Here is a 23689-nt window from a genome sequence, read left to right as displayed (position 1 = left end):
GCTTTAGCATGGTTATAATGGTTCAGGGTGTGTAGGAACTGATGGTGAATGTAAATGAAGATCTTGTCTGCAACTGTGCCAATTCTTAATACTATTTCAGGTCAGTGGATGAGGATTGGTGGTCTGGTATCCTTGTTTACAGCAGACCTGTTTTACGTTATTTCTACTATTTAAGGTGGATATTTATTACAAATAATCTTTTTTTTATATTATAGTTTGTAATATTTTACTTATGTGTTTGCTTATACATGTCCATGAATGTTTGCAACTTTCTATAATTGAGGCAAAATATGCCACCTATTAATAATTATAATGAATTAAAATGAGGTGAAATGTGTTTTTAATGAATTAATAAACAAATCTGTATTTTATCCTCTAGACAATCACTTAAATTTCCAAAATGAGTATTCAAATTTGTAAAAAAGAAAAAGCTGACTTCAAGGTAAACAAAGAAGTAGTTTAAAGGCGTATCTTTGAAGCCTTTAAAGTGCAGTTTTCATAGATTATACAGATTACACTGTTGATTTACTGCTGGTTTTACTGTTTGTCTACAAATGCTTTTCTAAACAAATCCAAGTCTTTAGGGAACACCCTCAGGTACAGTCAAACGTTTTTGCTTTTATTACAAATTATTAAATCCCAGATCTTTATTAATGTTCAAATTAACCTTAGTAATAAAACAAACCAGGGAAACACTATTTGCTCGTTTTCATAAACAGAAAACCACATATTTCAAAACTATAACCAACACACAAAAAACATCAATGCATGAGTTTCATAAAGTACAGAAAAACATTTATCCTGAGTCTAAATACATTATGTATACTTCTAATGAAATGACATCCATAATTTCAAAACTAAAAAAGCCAACTGTTTTCTTTAGGAAAAATCAATCCAATGCAAGAAAAAACGCTGCATGGTGTCTGTCTGTGTTTGTTTATGCTAGTGTGCAGTTTATCCATCCTGCTGTTGAATGAAAGGATTTGGAATGGCCTCCATCCCATCCTGTGGACAGATGAGAACAACCGACGTCCCTCGGCACACGACCAGACCGAGCTGCCGGGTGTCCTCAGTCAGCTTATACTGGTCATCTGGATCTGTATGAAGACAATGTGATGCTTTAAATATTCTGACCAAAGTGGTACTTGAGTTTTTTTATTTATATTTTAACTTAAGTTAACACAATGGTTAGTTAAAAAATGTTTCATTTTATACATGCGGTTGGTGTTAATACCTACATATATTTTTATAATTAAAAGTACTGTATTTGTTAATATTAATGCTAAACAAAAATATATTTATAATATATTTGGTGGATTAATTAATTCTTAAATATTTTACTTGTATCAATGTACACAAACTTATTAAAGTGTCATCCATATTTTTTAACCCTTACCTCGCATATATTCAATGGTGCCATCCAACACAAGATTCAACAGTGGGTCGAAGCCTTTCAAGACACCGCTTGCTGAAGATCACAAGTAAAGTTTTGTTGCAAAATGTCAAATACTTCATGGTCAAAATAAGATCTTTGACAGTCAAAACACTTAGTGCCCTTAATATGTGGCCATTTGACATGATACAAACAGTAACAACATATATAACAGCATAATAAAAGCAATATTTTAACTATTTTGTAAAAAAATAAAAGGGGGGGGGGGGGGTAATTTTCCTAAGGCACTATTTTGAAAGCTGATCATGTAGATTGTCCATTAAGAAAGCTTATAATACAATTATCCCTCACCTTCACGACCTCCTTGAAACTTCACTCTGATATGTTTGTCGATATATTTCGACAAATCAAATATACTCTCCTTCTTTTTCTTATCTTTATCCTGAAAAGCAAAAACACAGATGCATTTCACTAACTATTACACAGACCGGTCTAATACAATAACTGGAACTAGAACCAAATCCACAATAACCAGTTAACTTTAAACTGTGCGGTAGAAACGTGCATAACATAATTTCGTCTTTATAAACGTGTTTATTAAAGCCATGTGGACATAAAAACGCTATTAAAGTGAACGGTGCGTGATCGTTTGCGATACTCACCGCCATGTTCAAAACTCCTCAACGCCCCGCCCCCTTGGTGTTGACCTTTGACGCCTGCCTCTCCACCAATCACAGCCCGCCTCGGTAAACTGTGACAGAAAATATTATAAATTGTATCGCATTAAAACAAACAATATTCTATATTAATTCACGCAAATCGTAATATTATTTTAGTTTTTGTTAATAAAAAAATATTAATTTAGATAAACTAATAAGTTTGATAACGTTGCCGTGATCGATACTACTTCCGGCGAGAAACGGACAAACGCGGCAGCGAAGCGCCAAAAAACAAACCAACAAATGATTCGCCTGACAACAAATTAAACTGTGATTTTTATGAATTTTACAACGTTTCAGGGATACTTTATAATCGGAAAATGACGGAATTACTTTTTAACAAGAGGTTGCAAGTGCAGGTGAAGAATAAAGACACAGATGAAAGGTAAAAACGGACCTTTATACGAAATGTTTGAAACGAAACAGTATCGCGATATTTTATTATGTTCCCTTGCGTATTTTTATAAGACTCATACCGCTGTATTTTTCATACTTTAGGGGCTCTATGTGCATTTATTTGATGTGTTTTTCTCTCACAGGCGTTCAGTCATTCGTATTAGTATTGAACTGCAGTCAACGTCAAATCCAGTTCATAGAAAGGTGCGAAAACGTATACAATACAATTTGAGAATAACGAAATGGTCTTTGAAGCAAGGCAAAGAAACCGGAAGTAATAATTAAACACTGTACAAACAACCAGTAAAGCTCAACCTGTTTATGTTTGCTCAACAGGATTTGGTTGTAAGGCTGACAGATGATACTGATCTGTACTTTTTATACAACCTTGTCATATCAGAAGAGGATTTTCAGAGGTACTGACATCTGTCATTTTTACAATAATGCATTTGACAGTGCATCTTTACATTTTGGGATCATGACCTTTGTGCAGCTACAGTAGCAGCACATAATAATGCATTGTGGTTAATTACAATATTTTACGTATGTGAGATTTTCATTCCACAATGATTTCCATTCTCTTTCCATGGCAGTTTAAAAGTGCAGCAGGGTCTTTTAATAGATTTCACATCGTTTCCTCAAAAATTCATAGACCTGCTTGAACAGTGTATCTCTGAACAGAACAAAGAAAGCCCACGGTGAGAGACTATCTGTAATTTTTATAAATCTCTTTCCCAACGTGTTTTTCAAAAATCATGCACCCCGCCTTTAAATGCATATCAGTCATGTAATCCAGGTCTCTATGTCTGTGTTAGGTTCCTGTTACAGCTCACGTCGGCCTCATCTGCGTTCGATCACAGCCCGTCGAACCTTAACATTGTGGAGACGAATGCTTTTAAACACCTCACACATCTTTCTCTGAAACTCCTCCCTGGATCTGATACAGATGTTAAGAAATATCTGGCAACCCGTCTGTCTACTGTAAAGGTAAAGGCCATTATATTGCATTCTACTACAGATGTATGGATCTTGATCGCTGAAAAACAAATTTGTGTTTTTTTTTCAGGAGGAAAAGCAGCAGCTGGAACAAAAGTTGAGGAAGACGGAGGAAGACCTGACTAGACAGCTCAATTATGCACAACAAGTAAGTCATGGCATGCTAGGGGTTAAGAAGGATATTGCTCATAAACACTAAATCTACAACATTTGGGTTGCCAGATCTTTAACCATATTTAAGTCACATACAACATACAGGTGCAAAGGCTGATGAAATTAATCATAAATTTTTTATCCCCAGACGCTGTCTGAGAAAAGTCGAGAGCTGGACAAACTTCGGTCCGAATGGACGTCACAGACAACCTCCCTGTCCAGCAGACACATGCAAGATCTCACAGCCGAGCGTGAACAAGCCCTGGAGGTTACTTCACATTTAAAGACACCATAACAAAATAAACCATAGTTAGACTGCAAGATTACTAATCTATATCTTAAACATATTTGCTCCACAAGACGCAAGCCCGTCTTCAGCAACAGAACGAACAGTTACGACAAGAACTGGAGTCGGCTCATAACAAAAGCACCCAGCAGTTTCAAAGCAAAGTCCTTGAGTTGGAAACCACCAACAGAGAGCTGATCGATAAGAAATACAAGAGCGACTCTACCATCCGTGACCTAAAGGCCAAATTGGCGAGTTTGGAAGAGGTAATTTCTCACACAAAAACATGCTTGTGAAATGAAAAGTCAGCAGGTTGTTTGTTATCACGTTTGATACTTTATCCAGGAGTGTCAGCGGTCGAAGCAGCAGGTTTTGTCCTTAAGGAGGGAAAACAGTGCCCTTGACACCGAGTGCCACGAGAGGGAGCGTCTGGTCAACCAGCTGCAGACGCGAGTCGCCGTCTTGGAGCAGGAGATCAAAGATAAAGATCAGCTTGTGTCACGGACCAAAGAAGTGCTGGAAGCTACACAGCAACAGAAGGTAAATCTGTCTGAATGTCTGTCATCTCTGTCTCTTTCTATTTATTTCTTTGTCAGTCTGTGTGTATGTTTCTGTCTATTCTAGGGTTGTGCCGATAATATTGTGTATCAGTGATAGTCAGACATATGGCTTTCATGACGATAGTTGCCGATAGTTGTTATTATTATCATCACCATCATAGTTTCACATTAACATGCACATTGCATGCTTTTCCAAATTCCTTGTATGAGAGGGTTTGTAGGCTCCACTTTGCTACGCATGCACCTGTGGCCTCATTTATCAAGCGTGCGTACGAACAGAAGTGTGCGTAAAGTGTGGAATTTATCAAATTGCACTTATACGTAGAAATGTGTGTAAATATACGCACACCTTGGACTATGCTTACGCACAGAATCTAGTGGTAGAATAGCAAATTTTTTCTCTCCGTTTTGACAGAATTCTGTCGAGGGAAATGTCGAAAGCAAACAACTGCAGATCAGCAAACTAGAAGTCACCGTAAAATCCCTGTCTGAGGAACTCATCAAGGTTTGTCAACTTTTAACCATAAACAAGAATCACCATTCTCAAGTGATATGAATAAACACAACCTTACAAGATTTTAACTTTCACGGTAGGCAAATGGCATCATCAAGAAGCTCCAGGGGGATCTGAAGGCTTTGGTGGGAAAAATTAAAGTAAAGAATACAGTGACGGTGTCTCAGGAGAAACTCTTGCAGGAGACCACAGAAAAACTGCAGAGGGGTCGGCAAGAACTTCAAGAGACTCAACAACGACTCAGACAGAAAGAAGAGGAGGTGCTGTATCCACACCAACGTTCTGTGCTTGTCACATACAAACTCGGTCCTGAATATGTATTTCACAAATATTTTTGTTTGTAGGCAACAAAACTGAAAGAGCAGCTGGAGGCTACGGTTCAGAAACTGGACGAGAGCCGGGAGGTGTTGAGAACCAATGAGAACGGTCAGTTAAATGTTTAAATATTTTTATTATTGATTATTCTGACAAACAATTATATTGTTAAACTCTCTCCTGCTTTCTTATCCCTCAGTGATAACTTGGTTGAACAAGCAACTAAATGAGAACCAGCTTTCTCGGAAACAAGAAGCTCTTGGGATGTTCGAGACCCCTGCCGTGGGGCTGAGAACACAGTCTCACAATTTGGTACTTTGAAAATCCTTTGTGCATCCATGTAGCTGGAGTTGTTTGCATGCAAAATTTGGTGTGTGTTTGAAAAATGATAGAAGTTTTTCTTCTGTAGCTTGATAGCAAAGGCTTCCCTTCATCTTTGGGACAGGGTTTTCCCATCACCTCTACCATAAACTCCAAATACCCTCTTCCTCTTTCCTGTGTGAGCTCAGGACCTCGCTCTGTCTTGACCATGCACAATCAGACATCTGGACCAAAGGCAGGCCATGTCTATAAATTCTTTCTAAAGCTAGTCTTCGAAGTCCAAACTGGTTTGACTCTGATTAGTTTGAAAGAAAGTTGTTAAGAAATTTTTTTTTTTCATGAATTTTAGGTCCAGTTTAATCCCAAATCTTCAATAGAAGTAGGAAGCGTGTGCCCCAATCCCCAGCCACCACAACCTTCAAATAAAGAGAAGTAAGTTTGATTTTGTTTTATTATGGTTTGGTGACAGTCTTTGGTGCAACATATATTTCTGATCTCAACAGTGGAGAATCTGTAGGTTTGGACTCCAAGTACTTTGAAAGAAGAGATCACAGCATACCCCTCCGTGGTCTCCTTCCCAGCATGCATCTGAATAGAGGTAAACTACAAATATACAACCTTCATTCCTAATTACTACTCTTTGACCTTTTAAAGGATATTTAAAATATCTACTTCACACGCAGAAGTGCCTAAGCCCTTGAACACAGCTGGTGTAAAACAAACACCATCTGCTACCTCCGCATACTTTCCAGGATGATAGAGAGAGTTTTCTATACGGACGTCACTTCATCACTACTATGAATGCTACTGCTGGGATACTGTAGAAATGCATTTCAAATTCTCCACGGAGACCATATATTGTTTAATGACTCATTTGTGTGTTCAGAAATGTTAAATTATTTATTAAACCAGATTTATTTTTAACCTATTTCTATGTTGATCTGTTTACAAGAAGACTTTCTCAGAAGTGCTTTCAGTGGGACTGATTGTGAAATGTTTAATGGTGCTTAACCTAAACTACAGTGCCCTTGATGGGATAATAGTGGATTCACCTTGTGCCATACGTGAACTATTGGATAAATTGACATTTACCAAAAATCATACTAGCTGCCATTTTATATTCTTGGACCAAGATTAAAGTTCATTAGATGTTTTTTTAATATCGACTTGAAGTGGCTATTAGGTTGATGACAAATTGTAATCGGTGGTTTGCTGTGTAAACATGTACATAATTCTTGTCTATATTTTTGTATTTGTTTGTTATAGTATACGTCTTATGTTTTATCATGGGCCGGCCTGGCTGCTGCTTGATAAACAACACTTTTTTTATAACAACACAATTAATAAACTGTATACTTCACACCAATTGTTTGTTGTACAATTTTTATATCAAACATTTTTAATCAGGAAAACACACGGCATACTTAGTAGTTGGCGGGACAGCTGGGTGATTCTCACGAAATCCAGACTTAAAAGGTGTCCAGCATTAAGTTTTTATAAAGCCTTTTTTTGCACATATAAGATTAAGATCTGAACTTACTTAAACCATTATTTTTAGAGGATTTAAAAAATATTTCCTATAAAATTATTTACATTTTTTTTAGATTATCATTATCAAAAATTATCATTACCGCAACATATTACATTAAATATATCCATTTACAAACGCATGTTTCGGTAATGAGAACTAAAAGTTGTCTAGGTACTACGACAAACAAAATTTAAACTTTTATCAGGAGAGAAAAAATTAAAACTGCTTACCTGGTAGCCATCTTGAGTGTCACAGTCAATTATGTCCCTTCCAACAAGTTTTTTTTAAATGTTAGTTTCTTGAGGGCTTAAACAATGATTGAAAATTGTTGCGGAGGATGAGAAAATTTGTTTTGGACACATTTATATTCCTTATTACTGTGTCTACATTTACCAATGACCACCAAATACCACATGTTTCTTTTCTGTAAATGTTTATAGTATAACATGCACTGAAGCCTATTTTTTTTTCGATTTTTTTAATTATAAATATTTCCATGTCAAAGAACCCAAATCCAGTCATGTACACGTTGCGATAATGAAAATTTTCACCCTAAATGTGAAAAAAAACCGAAATTGGTTTGTCATTTGAAATTATGTGCAAAATAGTACATGAAGAGATGTTTGTAACTGTATGCTTCTTATTTTTTTATACTGTTACTTTGCATTTACTATATTTTTAACAAAATGTTTCATGACACCTCATAAGTCTAATTTCGCGAGAATCACCCAGCTACATTTTCCTGTCATTGGACTCTTTACAAATCAATAATAAAGTATAACAAACCCCAACGCGCATACATCAAAATATTTAACTTTTATTGAAATGCATGTGTGGATACTTTGTGACATATTTACACTGTTCAGTCAAAACAATCCATCATGAGCTAAAATTTATAACGAATACGGCACAACGGAACCACAGAACGTAAAAAAGCACACTGCATTCTGAGACAGATAGAAATATATTACAGGAACTCATAAATATCCAAAGTACTAATGTAAATAAACTCGCCTGTTTTACGCCAATAAAATGTACATTTGGTCAAATGGTTATTTTAAAATGTCTCCAACAAAATGAAAAATACAGAAAGGCCACTGGCAAATTTAGCTTTTTCTTGGAAATGTCCTTTAGTCGTTTGGCATTTTTGAAAGTTAAAATGTAAATATTTTTTCGAAACGGAAACGTAAGGCCAAAAGCAAATCCAGAAAGAGAGTAATAATGCATCAAATCTCTGCTAAAACTATAGTCAATACTACAGCTTTCCATGCAACTCAATGTTATAAAAGGTTAAAGCCGATCCTAATGACTCTCAGAAGTCTGATGCATTACAATTTCTATCTGGACACATTTTACGATTCCCATTAACAAAGAAATGTAAGCTGGGAAAGGCACCATTGATTCTAAGTGGTACGAACAGAAACAAGCAGCAGCTTAATATACGAGAAATAAACCAAATTAAGCACGCCATTGCGATGTTGAATGTCCAAAGCTTAACCATCAAGTTAAGGCCGTTCACGACGAATCACTGGGAATCCATACAATCACCGGTAAGGTTCCTCCTAAACAAACTTCGTAGCAAGCCACTTGCTCACCGAGCTCAATAAGGCGCAAGTCTCAACCACAATGTTTCATAAACAATTTCTTCATAAACTATTTATACGGAAAATTTGAGAATTTGTTCGTGCAATTATTACGAATAAAATGTATTTATTTATTAATTTAACTAAACGAATTTGTTTCGTAAATAAGTTTGCACTTATTCTTGCGTCTGAATAGTCGCTCGGCCCTACTGATCGGGAAACGAACGTTCCTGATCGGGTTAATGTCCCTGAGTGAGTTATGGTAATGAAAGCAAATAAGACAGCAAGGTATAAAAAGAAAAAAAGAAAAACCAAATAAAATAAATACAAGCCATTGCAATAGTGCCTTTGGACAAAACTGTCATTAAATATATGTTCTTCTATATACATTTCATTAAAAAGTGGTGCTCTATTCGTAACACAGAAAGGATGTCCCCGTCCTAAATATAGAGGTCTTCCATCCCGCCCGCAAATTCCACATAAACGCCTCAATTCTGGCATATATAAATGAAATTATGGCAGGAAGGTGGATCTCCAAGCAAGGACTGTGTACACATCTGATATAGCTTTACGATTCAATATACAAAAGCTTCCATGCGTAACTCTTTCCTTGAAGGTTGCCGATATGCCCACACTCGAACAGCTAATCACACGTTAGTGTCCTGTAGGAGGGGCTCTTTGGCCTCTCCGGGCGGGTGGGGACTGTGCGGGGGCCCGTGGGGCGACGTGTGCTTTTTCCAGCTTCCCGCACGAGTGCCCATGTGAGGGTGTTCGGGGATAAAGAGCGCCACCAGGAGTGCTAGCAGCACAGAACATGCGCCGAAAAGGAACGGCGGTCCTGGGATTATTGAACTCTGTTAGGAAAAACCACAATGAAGGAAACATAAGATGCAGGCAAGCATTTTAAAAAACGATTTTGCTGACCCATTTATATAAAATTTAAATGTTTGAAATTTGGTGTGCCTAACTACATCTTAGTTATTGTTATAACTTAAATGTATTGATACGTAACATTTTTTTTTTTTTTGTTTTTTTTTTTTTTTTTTGAGTAAACCTTTACAGTTTCATATACAGGGAAAACTTGCTTATTTTCCAAAGATTAGATTTTTACCGGTTTAGAATCCATTCAGCTGATCTTCGGGTCTGGCGCTAGCACTTTTAGCATAGCTTAGCATAATCCATTGAATCTGATTAGATCATTAGCATCGCGGTCAAAAATTACTAGAGAGTTTTGATTTTTTTCCTATTTAAAACTTGAATCTTCTGTAGTTACATCGTGTACTAAGACCGACAGAAAATTTAAAGTTGCGATTTTCTAGGCAGATATGGCTAGGAACTATACCCTCATTCTTGCATAATAATCAAAGATTTTGCTGCCGTACCATGGCTGCAGGAGGCGCAATTATATTACTTTTAAATTTCCGTCGGTCTTAGTACACGATGTAATAACAGAAGAGTCAAGTTTTAAATAGGAAAATGATCGAAACACTTTGGTTATTTTTAAGCGCAATGCTAATGGTCTAATCAGATTTAATTGTTTATGCTAAGCTATGCTAAAAGTGGTAGCGCCAGACCCAGAGATCAGCTGAATGGATTCCAAAACGGTAAAAATCAAATGTTTAACTCTAGGGGAGCTGAAAAATGAGCATATTTAAAAAAACAAAACAAGTGGAGTGTCCCTTTAACATCGCACTGTTAATATAAATTTGTTGGTTCAACTTAAGAAAGTAAGTTACCTGGTTGCCTTAAACAAAATAATTAAACATAATATAATGAACTAATAACTATTAGTTGACTCAAAAAGTTGTGTAAAAAATGATTGTGTCAACTAATATTTTTAAGTTGTATTAACTCAAAAGGCAACCATGTAACTTTCTTACAGTGCAGTTAAAGGAATACAAGCTTACATTATTTGTATAAGCTAACATTATAATTCATTTTAAGTAGCTAACATTAGAACAAATGAATATTAGCTAACATTACGCAATAGTTTATTTATATACTAACCAATATTAATACATTTTGGGGGGAAAAGCATCATTGATATTTTAAAACTGATAAAACAAACCGCTAGTAAATCATATGTAACAGTTTATGTAAAACGTGTGTTAACTCACCTGTTGGTTACGATCGTGATGGTGATGCACATCCGGTTCTTTGCCCGGAACCTGGTCCAGCTCGACGTGAAAAATGTAGAAGATGAAACCGTAAAGGGCCGGACCCAAACCGTTACACAGTCCACGGATACCTGTGACCATGCCCTGACCCACGCCTACAGAAACCAGAGGAAGATGTTAACCAATCACATTTGCTCTTACAAAACAATCGAACTTGTAACCCGTCTCAAACAAGAATGTGACCTTGCTGATCCGGATCGGCCGTGCGAGAGATCAGGGCGCTTACAGCTGGGAAAGTGATACTGGACATGGCCGCCACAGCTCCGGCTGCCCACATCATCCTAGCATTTGGGAATGATGGATACGGTATTTCATTAATAAAGAGGTCCAGATGTTTGTGTCATTATTTATTTTACTTTATTTAATGATGTGGCTGAAAGTCTTACCACGGCTCCGATCCGAACCCGTACCAGGCGAGCTGCAAAATCTGGAACCCCAGACCCAGCAAAATTGTGTTCTTGTTCCCGATGGAGCGCATTAGTAAACTTAACACTACAGTCTGCAGGCACAGAGAAACGAAAATTAAACACCCTTTACCACGGTATACCATGGATGAGTATAAATCTATTTGAAACCTACAAACCTGTGCAACAATTGACAGCAATCCCAAAACGGCAATGAACGCCGCAACACTTTCAGGGGAAAATCCCATGATCTGAACGACAAAGATGAAATGACTTCATGGTCACTTTGTGTACAAAATATAAAATAACAGACATGGTTAGAGCTAAGATGACTACTAGGAAAGGTGTGTGCAGATACCTGCTGCAAATACAGGAAAAAGCTGGAAGATTGTCCAGCCTCAGGCAGGTAAGACAAAAACACTGTGATACAGATAAGGAGAACCGTCGAGTCCTGCCCCACCTTCCTCAGAGACTGCAGAAAAGACATCACGTGTGATCATATTGATCAACCTCATCTCATGAATAACTCAACGCCAACCAATTTCCCAAAAGTAAAATCCACTTACAGCAAAAGGATCTGCTTGCTCCCAAGAGATCGGAGCGCCCCAGGACGCCGGTCTCATTTTCTCAGGCAGCGACTCGGGCACAGCCACGAGGATGAAGCAGATGTCCAGCATTGCGATTGCAGAAGCCAGAACCACCACCAGGCTGTCTCCGTAGACCTGACTCAGATACGCTCCCATCGCCGGGCTTATCACGAGACTCGCCGCAAACGTGGCGGAAACCTTTTGTGAAAATGAGGGAAGAGGAACGTACGTTAACGTGCAAAGAGATTCTGTTAATTTTGGTAAAGGTGATTGTACCAATCGGTCATACACACCATGCCGTAAGCCATACTCCGTTCATGTTCCTGGGTGATGTCGGCCACATAGGCGAAAACAACCGAAAAAGTAACGGCGAACACACCGGATACCGAGATCACTGCAAAATACCACCTGAAACAAGGGACAATGTGTCAATAAAGGACAACAAACCCCGCCCACATCCACCTGTGACATCAGAAGCCACGCCCAGGTCTAATAAGTCTGGAAAAGTGATGCTACCTTCTCTTGGAATATGTTGAAGCAATTAACAACAGTTTCGAGATCGAAATGTAATAATTAGAGATGCACCGATATTAAAACTTTTCCACGGATAACGATAGCCAGACTGATATCTGCCGATACCAATAGTTTGGTGGTTATATTAACTTGCATTAACTAAATTCGGAAGATTAAACTTTCTAAATGTTATTCATTCATATAATGATAATGTCAATAACAGGATGACTATCGGCAGTCTATAAATTGTCATCCAATAGCCGATTGTGTGGAAAAATGCTTTTATTGACGATACGATTATTGGATGATATATCGGTGCATCTCTAAAATAATGTTATCTTTCAGTTTATGTATGTGCATAGGCATAGAAAATAAAATGTATTGGTTTTCTTGATGTATCTTCAGGTTTCAAAGATAATGAGATAAATGTGACGAATATAGGAACGGGGGCAGGTTCTGAAATTTCACTCGGATGTGGGTTGGGTTGGATGTTCACGTCAGGCTGCAGCAAGCTTGATTAATTACTAATAACCTGGAACAAATAGAAGCATGTAAAATCAAGCTATCCCAAGATCGAGCTATGCCAAGATCGAGCTATGCCAAGATTCACTTATGCCTAGATCAAAGTAACCCACTATCAAATTAACCCACTATCAAAACCAATGTAACCCAAGATCAAAGTAACCCAAGATCAAAGTAACCCACTATCAAAATCAAAGTAACCCACTATCAAAATCAAATTAACCCAAGATCAAAGTATCAAATTAACCCGCTATCAAAGTAACCCGCTATCAAAACCAATGTAACCCAAGATCAAAGTAACCCAAGATCAAAGTAACCCAAGATCAAAGTAACCCAATACCAAATTAACCCACTATCAAAGTAACCCGCCATCAAAATCAAAGTAACCCAAGATCAAAGTGTCAAAGTAACCCAATACCAAATTAACCCACTATCAAAGTAACCCGCTATCAAAGTAGTCCACTATCAAAGTAACCCAAGATCAAACACAAAGTAACCCACTATCAAATTATCCCACTATCAAAATCAAAGTAACCCAAGATCAAAGTATCAAATTAACCCACTATCAAAGTAACCCTCTATCAAAGTAACCCACTATCAAATTAACCCACTATCAAAACCAATGTAACCCAAGATCAAGTAACCCAAGTTCAAAGTAACCCACTATCAAAGTAACCCAAGATCAAAGTAACCAACTATCAAAGTAACCCAATATCAAAGTAACACAAGATCAAAGTAACCCACGATCACATTAACCCAATATCAAACACAAAGTAACCCACTATCAAAATCAATGTAACCCAAGATCAAAATATCCCAATCAAAGTATCAAATAAACCCACTATCAAATTAACCCAAGATCAAACACAAAGCAACCCACTATCAAAGTAACCCAAGATCAAAGTAACCCCAAGATCAAAGTAACCCAATATCAAACACAAAGTAACCCACTATCAAAGTAACCCAAAATCAAAGTAACCCAATATCAAAGTAACCCCAAGATCAAAGTAACCCAATATCAAAGTAACCAACTATCAAAGTAACCCAATATCAAAGTAACACAAGATCAAAGTAACCCACGATCACATTAACCCAATATCAAACACAAAGTAACCCACTATCAAAATCAATGTAACCCAAGATCAAAATATCCCAATCAAAGTATCAAATAAACCCACTATCAAATTAACCCAAGATCAAACACAAAGCAACCCACTATCAAAGTAACCCAAGATCAAAGTAACCCAAGATCAAAGTAACCCCAAGATCAAAGTAACCCAATATCAAACACAAAGTAACCCACTATCAAAATAACCCAAAATCAAAGTAACCCAAGATCAAAGTAACCCCAAGATCAAAGTAACCCAATATCAAAGTAACCAACTATCAAAGTAACCCAATATCAAAGTAACACAAGATCAAAGTAACCCACGATCACATTAACCCAATATCAAACACAAAGTAACCCACTATCAAAATCAATGTAACCCAAGATCAAAATATCCCAATCAAAGTATCAAATAAACCCACTATCAAATTAACCCAAGATCAAACACAAAGCAACCCACTATCAAAGTAACCCAAGATCAAAGTAACCCAAGATCAAAGTAACCCCAAGATCAAAGTAACCCAATATCAAACACAAAGTAACCCACTATCAAAGTAACCCAAAATCAAAGTAACCCAAGATCAAAGTAACCCCAAGATCAAAGTAACCCAATATCAAAGTAACCAACTATCAAAGTAACCCAATATCAAAGTAACACAAGATCAAAGTAACCCACGATCACATTAACCCAATATCAAACACAAAGTAACCCACTATCAAAATCAATGTAACCCAAGATCAAAATATCCCAATCAAAGTATCAAATAAACCCACGATCACATTAACCCAAGATCAAACACAAAGCATCCCACTATCAAAGTAACCCAAAATCAAAGTAACCCAAGATCAAAGTAACCCCAAGATCAAAGTAACCCAATATCAAACACAAAGTAACCCACTATCAAAATCAATGTAACCCAAGATCAAAATATCCCAAGATCAAAATATCCCAATTTCAAAGTAATCCAAGATCAAAGTAATCCAATATCAAAGTAATCCAATATCAAAGTAACACAAGATCAAAGTAACCCACGATCACATTAACCCAATATCAAACACAAAGTAACCCACTATCAAAATCAATGTAACCCAAGATCAAAATATCCCAATCAAAGTATCAAATAAACCCACTATCAAATTAACCCAAGATCAAACACAAAGCAACCCACTATCAAAGTAACCCAAGATCAAAGTAACCCAAGATCAAAGTAACCCCAAGATCAAAGTAACCCAATATCAAACACAAAGTAACCCACTATCAAAGTAACCCAAAATCAAAGTAACCCAAGATCAAAGTAACCCCAAGATCAAAGTAACCCAATATCAAATTAACCAACTATCAAAGTAACCCAATATCAAAGTAACACAAGATCAAAGTAACCCACGATCACATTAACCCAATATCAAACACAAAGTAACCCACTATCAAAATCAATGTAACCCAAGATCAAAATATCCCAATCAAAGTATCAAATAAACCCACGATCACATTAACCCAAGATCAAACACAAAGCATCCCACTATCAAAGTAACCCAAAATCAAAGTAACCCAAGATCAAAGTAACCCCAAGATCAAAGTAACCCAATATCAAACACAAAGTAACCCACTATCAAAATCAATGTAACCCAAGATCAAAATATCCCAATTTCAAAGTAATCCAAGATCAAAGTAATCCAATATCAAAGTAATCCAATTTCAAAGTAATCCAATATCAAAGTAATCCAAGATCAAAGTAACCCACTATCAAAGTAACCCACTATCAAAGTAACCCACTATCAAAGTAACCCACTATCAAAGTAAGGTAAAAGATGACCTTGGCCTAACAATTTTACATGATGATTACATACCAAGGGCTGATCTTCATCAAAGGAATAGGAGCACATGTGAAGAACACCGTGAGAAGAAGAAAGGACTTTCTTCCCCAGACATCAGATAAAGCACCAATCAGAGGGGCGCTTAAAAACGACAGCAGACCCTGTGAACAGATCAACAGTGTTTATACTTTACCATTGACGGCACGACCATCAAAAGATTACGAACCAGTAAAACTGAAGATTCCCATACCTTCACCCCCTGAATCAAGCCGTTCATAAGAAACGTGTGCTTGGGAAACGTTGCACGAAGAGCCTGTAGACACAGACGACATACGAGTTTAGCGACATCCATATCAAACTGAATATTTATCAATGCACAACGAAACAAAAACCGAACTTACTACCAAAGTAGGCGCTGTGAGCAAACCCCAAGCGAAGAACTCCAGGAAAATAACTATAACTGCGTGATAAACACTGGGAGAGCCGAAACCTTGAGGCTGAAATGAAAGACACAACACTGTAAACTTAAAGTAAACAGTACATGTGAAGAAAACACACACACGTGTTATTAAAGCCATGATTATAGGCGTCTCTTAATTATAGGCGTTAATTTGTCATACAGGATATAAACCTAAACAAACAACAGTCATTGTGACACGCATTGGGTTATGTTCATGCATTTGTTGCCTTAGGAAGCCTCGTGATTTATAACAATTACCAAGCTTAAGCTGGTACTGATAAATGACATTAATTTGTATTTTTATGGTACTCAAAGAATAAAATGCAATAACCAAAACACGTGGTAATACAATGGTACTTTACGTTATGCTTCAATATGCTGAGTAGACCATAAGTCCATCAAACAACTAACATAATATTGATTTATATCATATCTAAGAGCTTCCCGTTTAAGCGTATAGGTTACAGTATGGAGGTTGGATATAGGAAACAACATCACAGACGAAGTTACACATCCTCTAATCATGTTTAATAACAGCATCTGTTTTGACCAGAACATTGACGTGTACTAATATATAACGTCATATACGCGAAAATTCGTTTAATTTTGGTTTAATGGAGCAGATACTCACCGTTCCTCCATCCTTAATGATGATTTTCTTCGCCAGCAACAAACTGCGATTCACTCGCTTCTTCTTTTTTTGGGTCATATTATCATCCTAATCGCTCGCACCGGGGTAAAATCTCGGCGATGTTAACCGAAACGCATGTGTGTTGACGCGGAGCGGGGCGTGATGGAGGGAAGAAGGGGAAATTTTAAGAATCTCGGGCTGTTTTTCGTCCATTCACTTCTGGATGATGTACACAGTCGCCATCTTCCCCGAGCGAGGCGCGTGGTGAGCGTCATGACGTCGGAATCATTCGATTCCGCTTGGTCACGCCCACACACATTGCGCTCACACGTGGTCGACATGAAAATATGACAAAAATATTAGAAAAAAATATATTTAGATACATTATAACATTTAATTTTATAATAGTGGGATTTTTATAAGAAATTGAGTTTTTTAGTTTTATATTTAATATGTATTTTATTTTACTTTATATATTAAAACGTCTTCAAAGTACTCATGCAAATTATAGTATGTTAAACTATAAACTATACATTTTTTATTTAGTTTAGTTCACTACAATTAAAGGGGACATTTCACAAGACTTTTTAAAGATGTTAAATAAATCTTTGGTGTCCCTAGAGTATGTATGTGAAGTTTTAGCTCAAAATATAATATAGATAATTTATTATAGGCTATAGCATGTAAAAATTGCCACTTTGTAGATGTGAGCAAAAATGTGCCGTTTTGGGTGTGTCATTTAACATGCAAATGAGCTGATCTCTGCACTAAATGGCAGTGCCGTGGTTGGATAGTGCGCATTAAGGGGCCGTATTATCCCATTCTGACATCACAAGGGGAGCCAAATTTCGATGAGTTACTTTTTTACATGCTTGTGTGGAATGGTTTACCAAAAATTGTTACTGGGTTGAGCTTTTTCACATTTTCTAGGTTGATAGAAGCACTGGGGACCAAATTATAGCACTTAAAGGGATAGTTCACCCAAAAATGAAAGTTCTGTCATCATTTACTCACCCTCATGTTGTTACAAACCTGTATACATTTATTTGTTTTGATGAACACAAAAAAAGATATTTTGAGGAATGTTTGTAACCAAACCGTTCGTGGACCCCATTTACTTCCATAGGATTATTTTTTTCTACTGTGGAAGTGAATGGGGTCCACAAACGGTTTGGTTCAGACATTTCTTAAAATATCTTCCTTCATGTTCATCAGAACAAATACATTTATACAGGTTTGCAACAACATGAGGGTGATTAAATGATGACAGAATTTTCATTTATGGGTGAGCTATCCCTTTAAAGCAACACTAAAGAGTTTTTGCTCTTTGCTCCCCCTACAGGTTGGAAGCGGAATTGTCCATTACCACTGTCGTAAATAATTTAGCCCACTGCGGTAAAGCTGGCTCTGATCGGATTGTAGGTCTGCCGTAAAGCAAGTTTTTGTAGTTTTCACTCAAACTATAGGACCGCGACCCGACGGTTGGAAATTTCTTTAGTGCGGTTTTGGTTGATAGAGGGCTGCAAAGCGGATGTGAAAGTGCCGTTCACCCTGTTTCGAGTGGATGAACGACTAACTTTTTTGGAAACGTTATTTTAAGGTAAAAAAAACTCTTTAGTGTTGCTTTAAATAAGTCTGATTTTCATTATATGTCACCTTTAATACAACTTTTTTCCCGTTTATGGCTAAGTTTTTTAAATTTTGGGATAGGTTATTTTGATCATAACTGTGTTACCTTGTTAAGTTCAACCATCAGGGTTAATTACTAATTTAATACTAATGGCTGAGTCAGGCCTTAACGGAGTCATTAAATTTCCAATGAAATCAAAACTTTAATTTTTTTTTTAAAGTAATATTGCAGTGTTTATTATAAACAATTTATCTGTGCAAGTCATTCATTCATTAAAAATTCAAATGCCCTCATAAACTTAAATTAAAATCTGCAAATGAACTTCCGCCCTCTTGTGGCGATCATTCTCAGATGACATCACTAGACGGTTCAGGGGAGAATCTGTTAACTCCGCCCACTCCTACTGTGGGTCTCCTGCAAGTTCTATTTCTGAATGAAACGCCTACTTTTCTATATCCAATCAAAGCACAGTGGAAAACAAACCACGGCCACTATTTTACCTCGTGTGATATCTTCTGCTTCACTCGGTATGAGTGTTTCACATGGTACACGTCAGCCACAAATGTCTAGTTCATTTTTTTAATAGAAGACATGCGGAAAGTGGCAAAATGGTGGTGGTTACAGAGATGAGCGTCGAAGATGAACATATTTGCACTAAATGCTGCACAAAACCCTTCCACTACACGAGAAAAGCAGCAATTTAGCCGCTTGCTGTGTACCATGTAAAACACCCAAAATACGTTACAAATAGTTCATGGGGACTTTAAAATATTTTTATTAACGTTTTACGTATAATAATTTGCTCTAGCTCACAAACCGATGTTTATGAATTGCACAATATTAGCTGTATTATATAATCACATGTGTAAAATGTAAATCACAAATGCATTAAGTAATATTGACTTTATTTCCCTCAAAACCAAAACATAATTTATGGATCTGCAGTACCATGCACACAATAATCTGAATTCAGTCCCAGTGGAGACGGCTTTCAGGTTCGTGACACTAGCAATATCAACATTACACAGCTACTTCAGTGTTCTGTACAACGTATTCATATTTACAGTTTATAAACATTCGAACACTGCACATAAATACCACACACACACAATACAGTATGAACAACACACAGCTTTAACGTAATAAAATAAACAATAAATAAGATGATCAAACAATGACAGAGCTATCTTCATTTTTAGTACGCAGTCTGGGAAAATTGTATTTTTATGATGAAGTAATAATGGTAACAATTTACAATAAGGTTGTATTAGTAAATGCATTAACTAACATGAATAATATATTTTTTCTAATTCTTGTTAATGGTGCATTAATTATAAATGTTAACATTTACAAGCTTGATTTTATAAGTGTATTAGTAAATGTCGAAATTAACAAACTAAGATAAATGCTATTATTTAATTATTCATTGTTGGTTCATGAATTAACTGTTAACAAATACAACCTTATTGTACAGTGTTACACGAACAATGGCGTGCCAGTAAGAGTTTTGACAAGAAAGGCGTGAATTCACAGATGTGAGAGGCGTCCAATTCTGCAAAAACTTCTATTTTTGAGCTGCTAAAACCACAGGTTGACTCATTGACAAACACTTGCTACATTCGAATTTACGTATGTGCCAAATTCTGGTGTGGAAATTGTACACTTCCTCCCGAGACACAGTAAGACGGAGTGTTAAAAATAAACAAGGAGAGCTCAGTTCAGTCATTGAGATTTTCGTGTGCCACTGGAGACTCAAACTGGCAACAACATTTGAGACGGATCAAGAGCGTGATCCCACGCATAAATGATCTTTCCCATGGCATCCATGTTACTGAAACCGGAAAGGTATGGCGACAGAGTTCATTGAGTAACTTTCACAATACGTCAGCAGTCCAGGGACCAATGAAAAGTGCTGTTTTTACAATCTAAAAGACATTTAATATATTTCGTCTTTTGAGTTCTTGTTTTTCGATACATTTATTTTGAATAATGGTGAAGAAAGGGAATTTATAAGATGTGAAAAATGCTTGGCCAATGTTTGGAGTTCTTCATCTCATGTGTGTTTTTAGCTCCATCTATTTCGCAGCTCACTTAAATTCTCCGTGTTCTTCTTCACCTCTCTTAAAACTATCTCTCAGTCCAGTTTGCTGAGGAAGTCGAGCAAGGCGCGGTGAAACTCGCGGGGTTTGTCCATGTAGCAGGCGTGTCGAGCTCCGGCCAGCTTCACCACGGTGTGATGTGGCAGCTGAATTAGGTTCTTATGGGACTGGGCTCCCAAATTAGTGTCCAACTCTCCATATACGATCAGTGTGGGGGTCTATTACACAAACGGAAATTCAAAGGTAATACAGAATTATAACTAAAGCAAATATATATAAAATCACAATAGGAAACGTCCGAATATCTCACCTGGATTTCCTGGTACTCTTGCGGGGTGATGCCACGGGTACCAACAGGGGCGATGGGGATAAAGCCGTGCAGCTGGGCGCTGTGTTTTTGCAGGAAAGGCAAGGCGTAATGACCACTCATTGATGGACTCAGTAACACTGGAGACCGCACACCCAAAGATTCCAGAAATCGCTTTAGCAGATCCACGCGGCTCTGGTCTGACTTTACCGACTCCGAGTCGGGGGAGTTCCCAAAACCTTTGGGTGACAAAGTCTTTTTGTCATTTTTGCATTTGAAGCTATGACCCTGAGGTTGCTAGCACCATATTAATATAACTCTCAGAAATATGAATCTCGCATCAAGTACATTGTTAAAATGAATGAAAGGAGTTGGTACCTGGCAGGTCGAGAGCCAGGGCTTGATATCCACTGGAGGCCAGCAGGCCGAGGGTTCCCAGTTCCTCCCAGGTTTTAGAGGTGAAGGCCTGACCGTGAAGCAGCACCATCTGTAACCTTATAGTGAAGAGATACTAAAGCTCTAAATCACGCTAAAATATTGAGTTAAACAACTAAAACTGAGTGATATGAATGAAATATAAATAAATAGTGTCTCTGTGAACAACAAAGGCTGTCACAATGATTAAATAAAAGTCGCATCGTGATGGTTTGACCTCATCGCGATGATTTCAGATCACCACAATGATTGCACATCTCTCTAAAAAACACAAGGGGGAGCTGCAGCGCCTGTATACTTTTAAATATGTGTTATGTGTATTAAAATGTACTGCCAGATAAACATTGCAAAAGATTTAATTTAAATAATCACAACAATTTGTGAAAATTATTTCATAAACAAAACAATTATGAGAATTAACTGTCAAAGCAATAAAACAGGCAATTAATTGTCACGGCGTTGCTAAAATTCTCCCTCTTACAATGAATTGTTGGTAATATCAGCTGTTAAAGGAATACTTCACTTTCATTTAAATAGTTTTTGACAATTTTTTCATCCCCATGTCATCAAAGATAAGAAATTATGTTTTTTAAAGAAAAAATTCCAGGATTTTACTCATTTTAATGGACTTTAATGGACCCCAACACTTAACAGCTTTAATGCAGTTTAAAATTGTAGTTTCAAAGTACTCTTAACGATCCCAAACAAGGCATAAGGGTCTTATCTAGCGAAACTATTGTAATTTTTGACATGAAAAATAAAAAATATGCACTTTTAAACCACAACTTCTCATATTCCTCCGATCCTGTGACGCGCCAGTGCGGCAATTTTAAACAAGAAACTGACACAAAAACATTAATTAGTATCATTCGACAAACAACAATGTCGGAACGGTCCTCTTTCTCCACACTTGTAAACACTGAGGCGTAGTTTTGCATTTGTCATCCGTGACCTCTCGACGTGATGACGCATTACGTGAGGTCGCGTTGGCGCGTCACAGGACCGGAGGAAGACGAGAAGTTGTGGTTAAAAAGTGCATATTTTTTTTTTTTTTTTTGCCAAAAATGACAATTGTTTCACCAGATAAGATCCTTATGCCTTGTTTGAGATTGTTTAGAGTGTTGGGGTCCATTAAAATTAGAAAAATCCTGGAATGTTTTCCTCAAAAAACTTAATTTCCTCTTGGCTCTTGACTTATCAAAGAAAGACAAAAATCTTGGTTGACATTGCGGTTAGTAATTTACCAGAATCTTTTTATAACTAATCCTTTAAAAGTGTGCATGGATCTGCATTTTGAATGGTTATGCTGTCTAGGTAGGGTGCTCCCTAGAATTTGTGATACAGCCATTATTTAACCACTAAAACTGAATAGTAAGATAAACTTATCATTTTGACTAATTTCAATCTGATCTTACCTGGGCAGGATCTGTTTCCCAGCGCTATCCACAGGCAGAGCCTCCCTAAAGAACAACGGCGGATCCCCGGGAAGCTGTCCGGTTCTCACGGTGATGTTGATGCCGGACTGCGGCGGTGGAGGTGGGGACGCGGCGATCAAACCCATCCGCTGCTGCACCTCCAGTGACGGCTCCATACTGCCCTGCCGTATGGAGGGCAGGAGCAGATACAATAGCACTGTGGCCAATAACACCAGTCCCAAAACCACCAAACGGTTGCGGAGGAAATTCATGATCTGCGTTGAAACGTTTCATTTGATTATAACAGTTCATATTAAACAAGCGCACATATTAAACCTCACAGGGCCATTTAATCCCATTAATTACTGCAGAGTGGCAGCATCAGACTCCATTTTAAGACGATGACACTTAACACAGCATCCACAATGTCTTATATGAATGGCAGAATCTATGTAAACTACATATGTGTATTATAAAATATTGAAAATGCTTATATTTTATGCTCATAAATACGTTTAAAAATCTGAGTCACGTCAATCAAATAAAGTGCGCAGATATGCTCCGGCTCAACACAAAACGCTACCGCATGCACAATCATCATGCATTCAATACCTACCTAAAATAAAGCAATAATTAATGAAACATTCAATGATTGATGATTGTCTGAAAGTTTGAGACTGATCATAATTCGCATGTACTGACAGAAGCGCTGTCCAAATGCGCCGCGCTCAATAATAGTTCCGTGTGGAAACAAATACACGCTCGCATTAGTTCTGGTTAGTTCAGCGTTCTTCTCGACTCGTCTCGTACGAGAAACCG

At 37.3% G+C, this 23689-nt stretch overlaps 4 protein-coding genes across 5 annotated transcripts; 1 reads left to right on the top strand and 3 right to left on the bottom strand.

Annotated features, from left to right (window-relative positions):
* Positions 1–598: 598 nt before the first annotated feature.
* On the bottom strand, positions 599–2117 carry lsm7 (LSM7 homolog, U6 small nuclear RNA and mRNA degradation associated). Its single transcript, XM_065243668.2, has 4 exons — positions 2056–2117; positions 1745–1835; positions 1397–1468; positions 599–1097 (listed from the first exon to the last, which is right to left on the bottom strand). Exons 1-4 carry the CDS (start codon positions 2059–2061, stop codon positions 955–957), a joined length of 312 nt encoding a protein of 103 aa, XP_065099740.1. The 5' UTR covers positions 2062–2117; the 3' UTR covers positions 599–954.
* A 204-nt stretch (positions 2118–2321) lies between these two features.
* sass6 (SAS-6 centriolar assembly protein) lies at positions 2322–7833 on the top strand. Of its 2 annotated transcripts, XM_065244531.2 has the most exons (17): positions 2322–2497; positions 2652–2712; positions 2845–2924; positions 3102–3206; positions 3324–3495; positions 3575–3652; positions 3806–3925; positions 4018–4209; positions 4289–4483; positions 4919–5008; positions 5098–5277; positions 5362–5443; positions 5532–5644; positions 5742–5888; positions 6003–6085; positions 6157–6251; positions 6337–7833. In XM_065244531.2, exons 1-17 carry the CDS (start codon positions 2433–2435, stop codon positions 6408–6410), a joined length of 1932 nt encoding a protein of 643 aa, XP_065100603.1. In that variant the 5' UTR covers positions 2322–2432; the 3' UTR covers positions 6411–7833. The 2 variants fall into 2 exon arrangements, with proteins under 2 accessions (XP_065100603.1, XP_065100604.1); XM_065244532.2 differs by lacking the exon at positions 5742–5888.
* A 150-nt stretch (positions 7834–7983) lies between these two features.
* mfsd14a1 (major facilitator superfamily domain containing 14A 1) lies at positions 7984–17246 on the bottom strand. Its single transcript, XM_065244533.1, has 12 exons — positions 16985–17246; positions 16295–16390; positions 16144–16206; positions 15927–16054; positions 12229–12343; positions 11915–12133; positions 11707–11820; positions 11528–11599; positions 11331–11443; positions 11128–11225; positions 10885–11039; positions 7984–9621 (listed from the first exon to the last, which is right to left on the bottom strand). The coding sequence occupies exons 1-12, from the start codon at positions 17060–17062 to the stop codon at positions 9415–9417; spliced, it is 1458 nt and encodes a 485-aa protein (XP_065100605.1). The 5' UTR covers positions 17063–17246; the 3' UTR covers positions 7984–9414.
* Positions 17247–19502: 2256 nt separating this feature from the next.
* abhd14a (abhydrolase domain containing 14A) lies at positions 19503–23645 on the bottom strand. The gene is made up of 5 exons (XM_065244530.1): positions 23487–23645; positions 22871–23145; positions 21399–21514; positions 21024–21259; positions 19503–20931 (listed from the first exon to the last, which is right to left on the bottom strand). Exons 2-5 carry the CDS (start codon positions 23140–23142, stop codon positions 20749–20751), a joined length of 807 nt encoding a protein of 268 aa, XP_065100602.1. The 5' UTR covers positions 23143–23145; positions 23487–23645; the 3' UTR covers positions 19503–20748.
* Between the last annotated feature and the right edge of the window lie 44 nt (positions 23646–23689).

Source organism: Paramisgurnus dabryanus, chromosome 24 (genome assembly GCF_030506205.2).
Source record: "Paramisgurnus dabryanus chromosome 24, PD_genome_1.1, whole genome shotgun sequence".
In the NCBI taxonomy this organism is placed as follows: domain Eukaryota; kingdom Metazoa; phylum Chordata; class Actinopteri; order Cypriniformes; family Cobitidae; genus Paramisgurnus; species Paramisgurnus dabryanus.
This window is presented reverse-complemented; position numbering and strand designations above follow the sequence as displayed.

Excerpts from the sequence above, each read along its gene's own strand:
- lsm7 (XM_065243668.2), bottom strand. Across the intron at positions 1,469-1,744 it reads GTTTCAAGGAGGTCGTGAAG|CAAGCGGTGTCTTGAAAGGC; the intron begins GTGAGGGATAAT and ends TGTGATCTTCAG. Across the intron at positions 1,098-1,396 it reads CACCATTGAATATATGCGAG|ATCCAGATGACCAGTATAAG; the intron begins GTAAGGGTTAAA and ends GTCTTCATACAG.
- sass6 (XM_065244531.2), top strand. The coding sequence starts at position 2,433 with ATGACGGAATTACTTTTTAACAAGAGGTTGCAAGTGCAGGTGAAGAAT. Across the intron at positions 5,278-5,361 it reads TCAGACAGAAAGAAGAGGAG|GCAACAAAACTGAAAGAGCA; the intron begins GTGCTGTATCCA and ends TTTTGTTTGTAG. Across the intron at positions 5,444-5,531 it reads GTTGAGAACCAATGAGAACG|TGATAACTTGGTTGAACAAG; the intron begins GTCAGTTAAATG and ends CTTATCCCTCAG.
- mfsd14a1 (XM_065244533.1), bottom strand. The coding sequence starts at position 17,062 with ATGACCCAAAAAAAGAAGAAGCGAGTGAATCGCAGTTTGTTGCTGGCG. Across the intron at positions 16,207-16,294 it reads TCACAGCGCCTACTTTGGTA|GCTCTTCGTGCAACGTTTCC; the intron begins GTAAGTTCGGTT and ends CTGTGTCTACAG. Across the intron at positions 11,444-11,527 it reads TGCTGTCAATTGTTGCACAG|ACTGTAGTGTTAAGTTTACT; the intron begins GTTTGTAGGTTT and ends CTGTGCCTGCAG.
- abhd14a (XM_065244530.1), bottom strand. The coding sequence starts at position 23,142 with ATGAATTTCCTCCGCAACCGTTTGGTGGTTTTGGGACTGGTGTTATTG. Across the intron at positions 21,515-22,870 it reads GGGAAACAGATCCTGCCCAG|GTTACAGATGGTGCTGCTTC; the intron begins GTAAGATCAGAT and ends CTTCACTATAAG. Across the intron at positions 21,260-21,398 it reads CCTGGCTCTCGACCTGCCAG|GTTTTGGGAACTCCCCCGAC; the intron begins GTACCAACTCCT and ends TGTCACCCAAAG.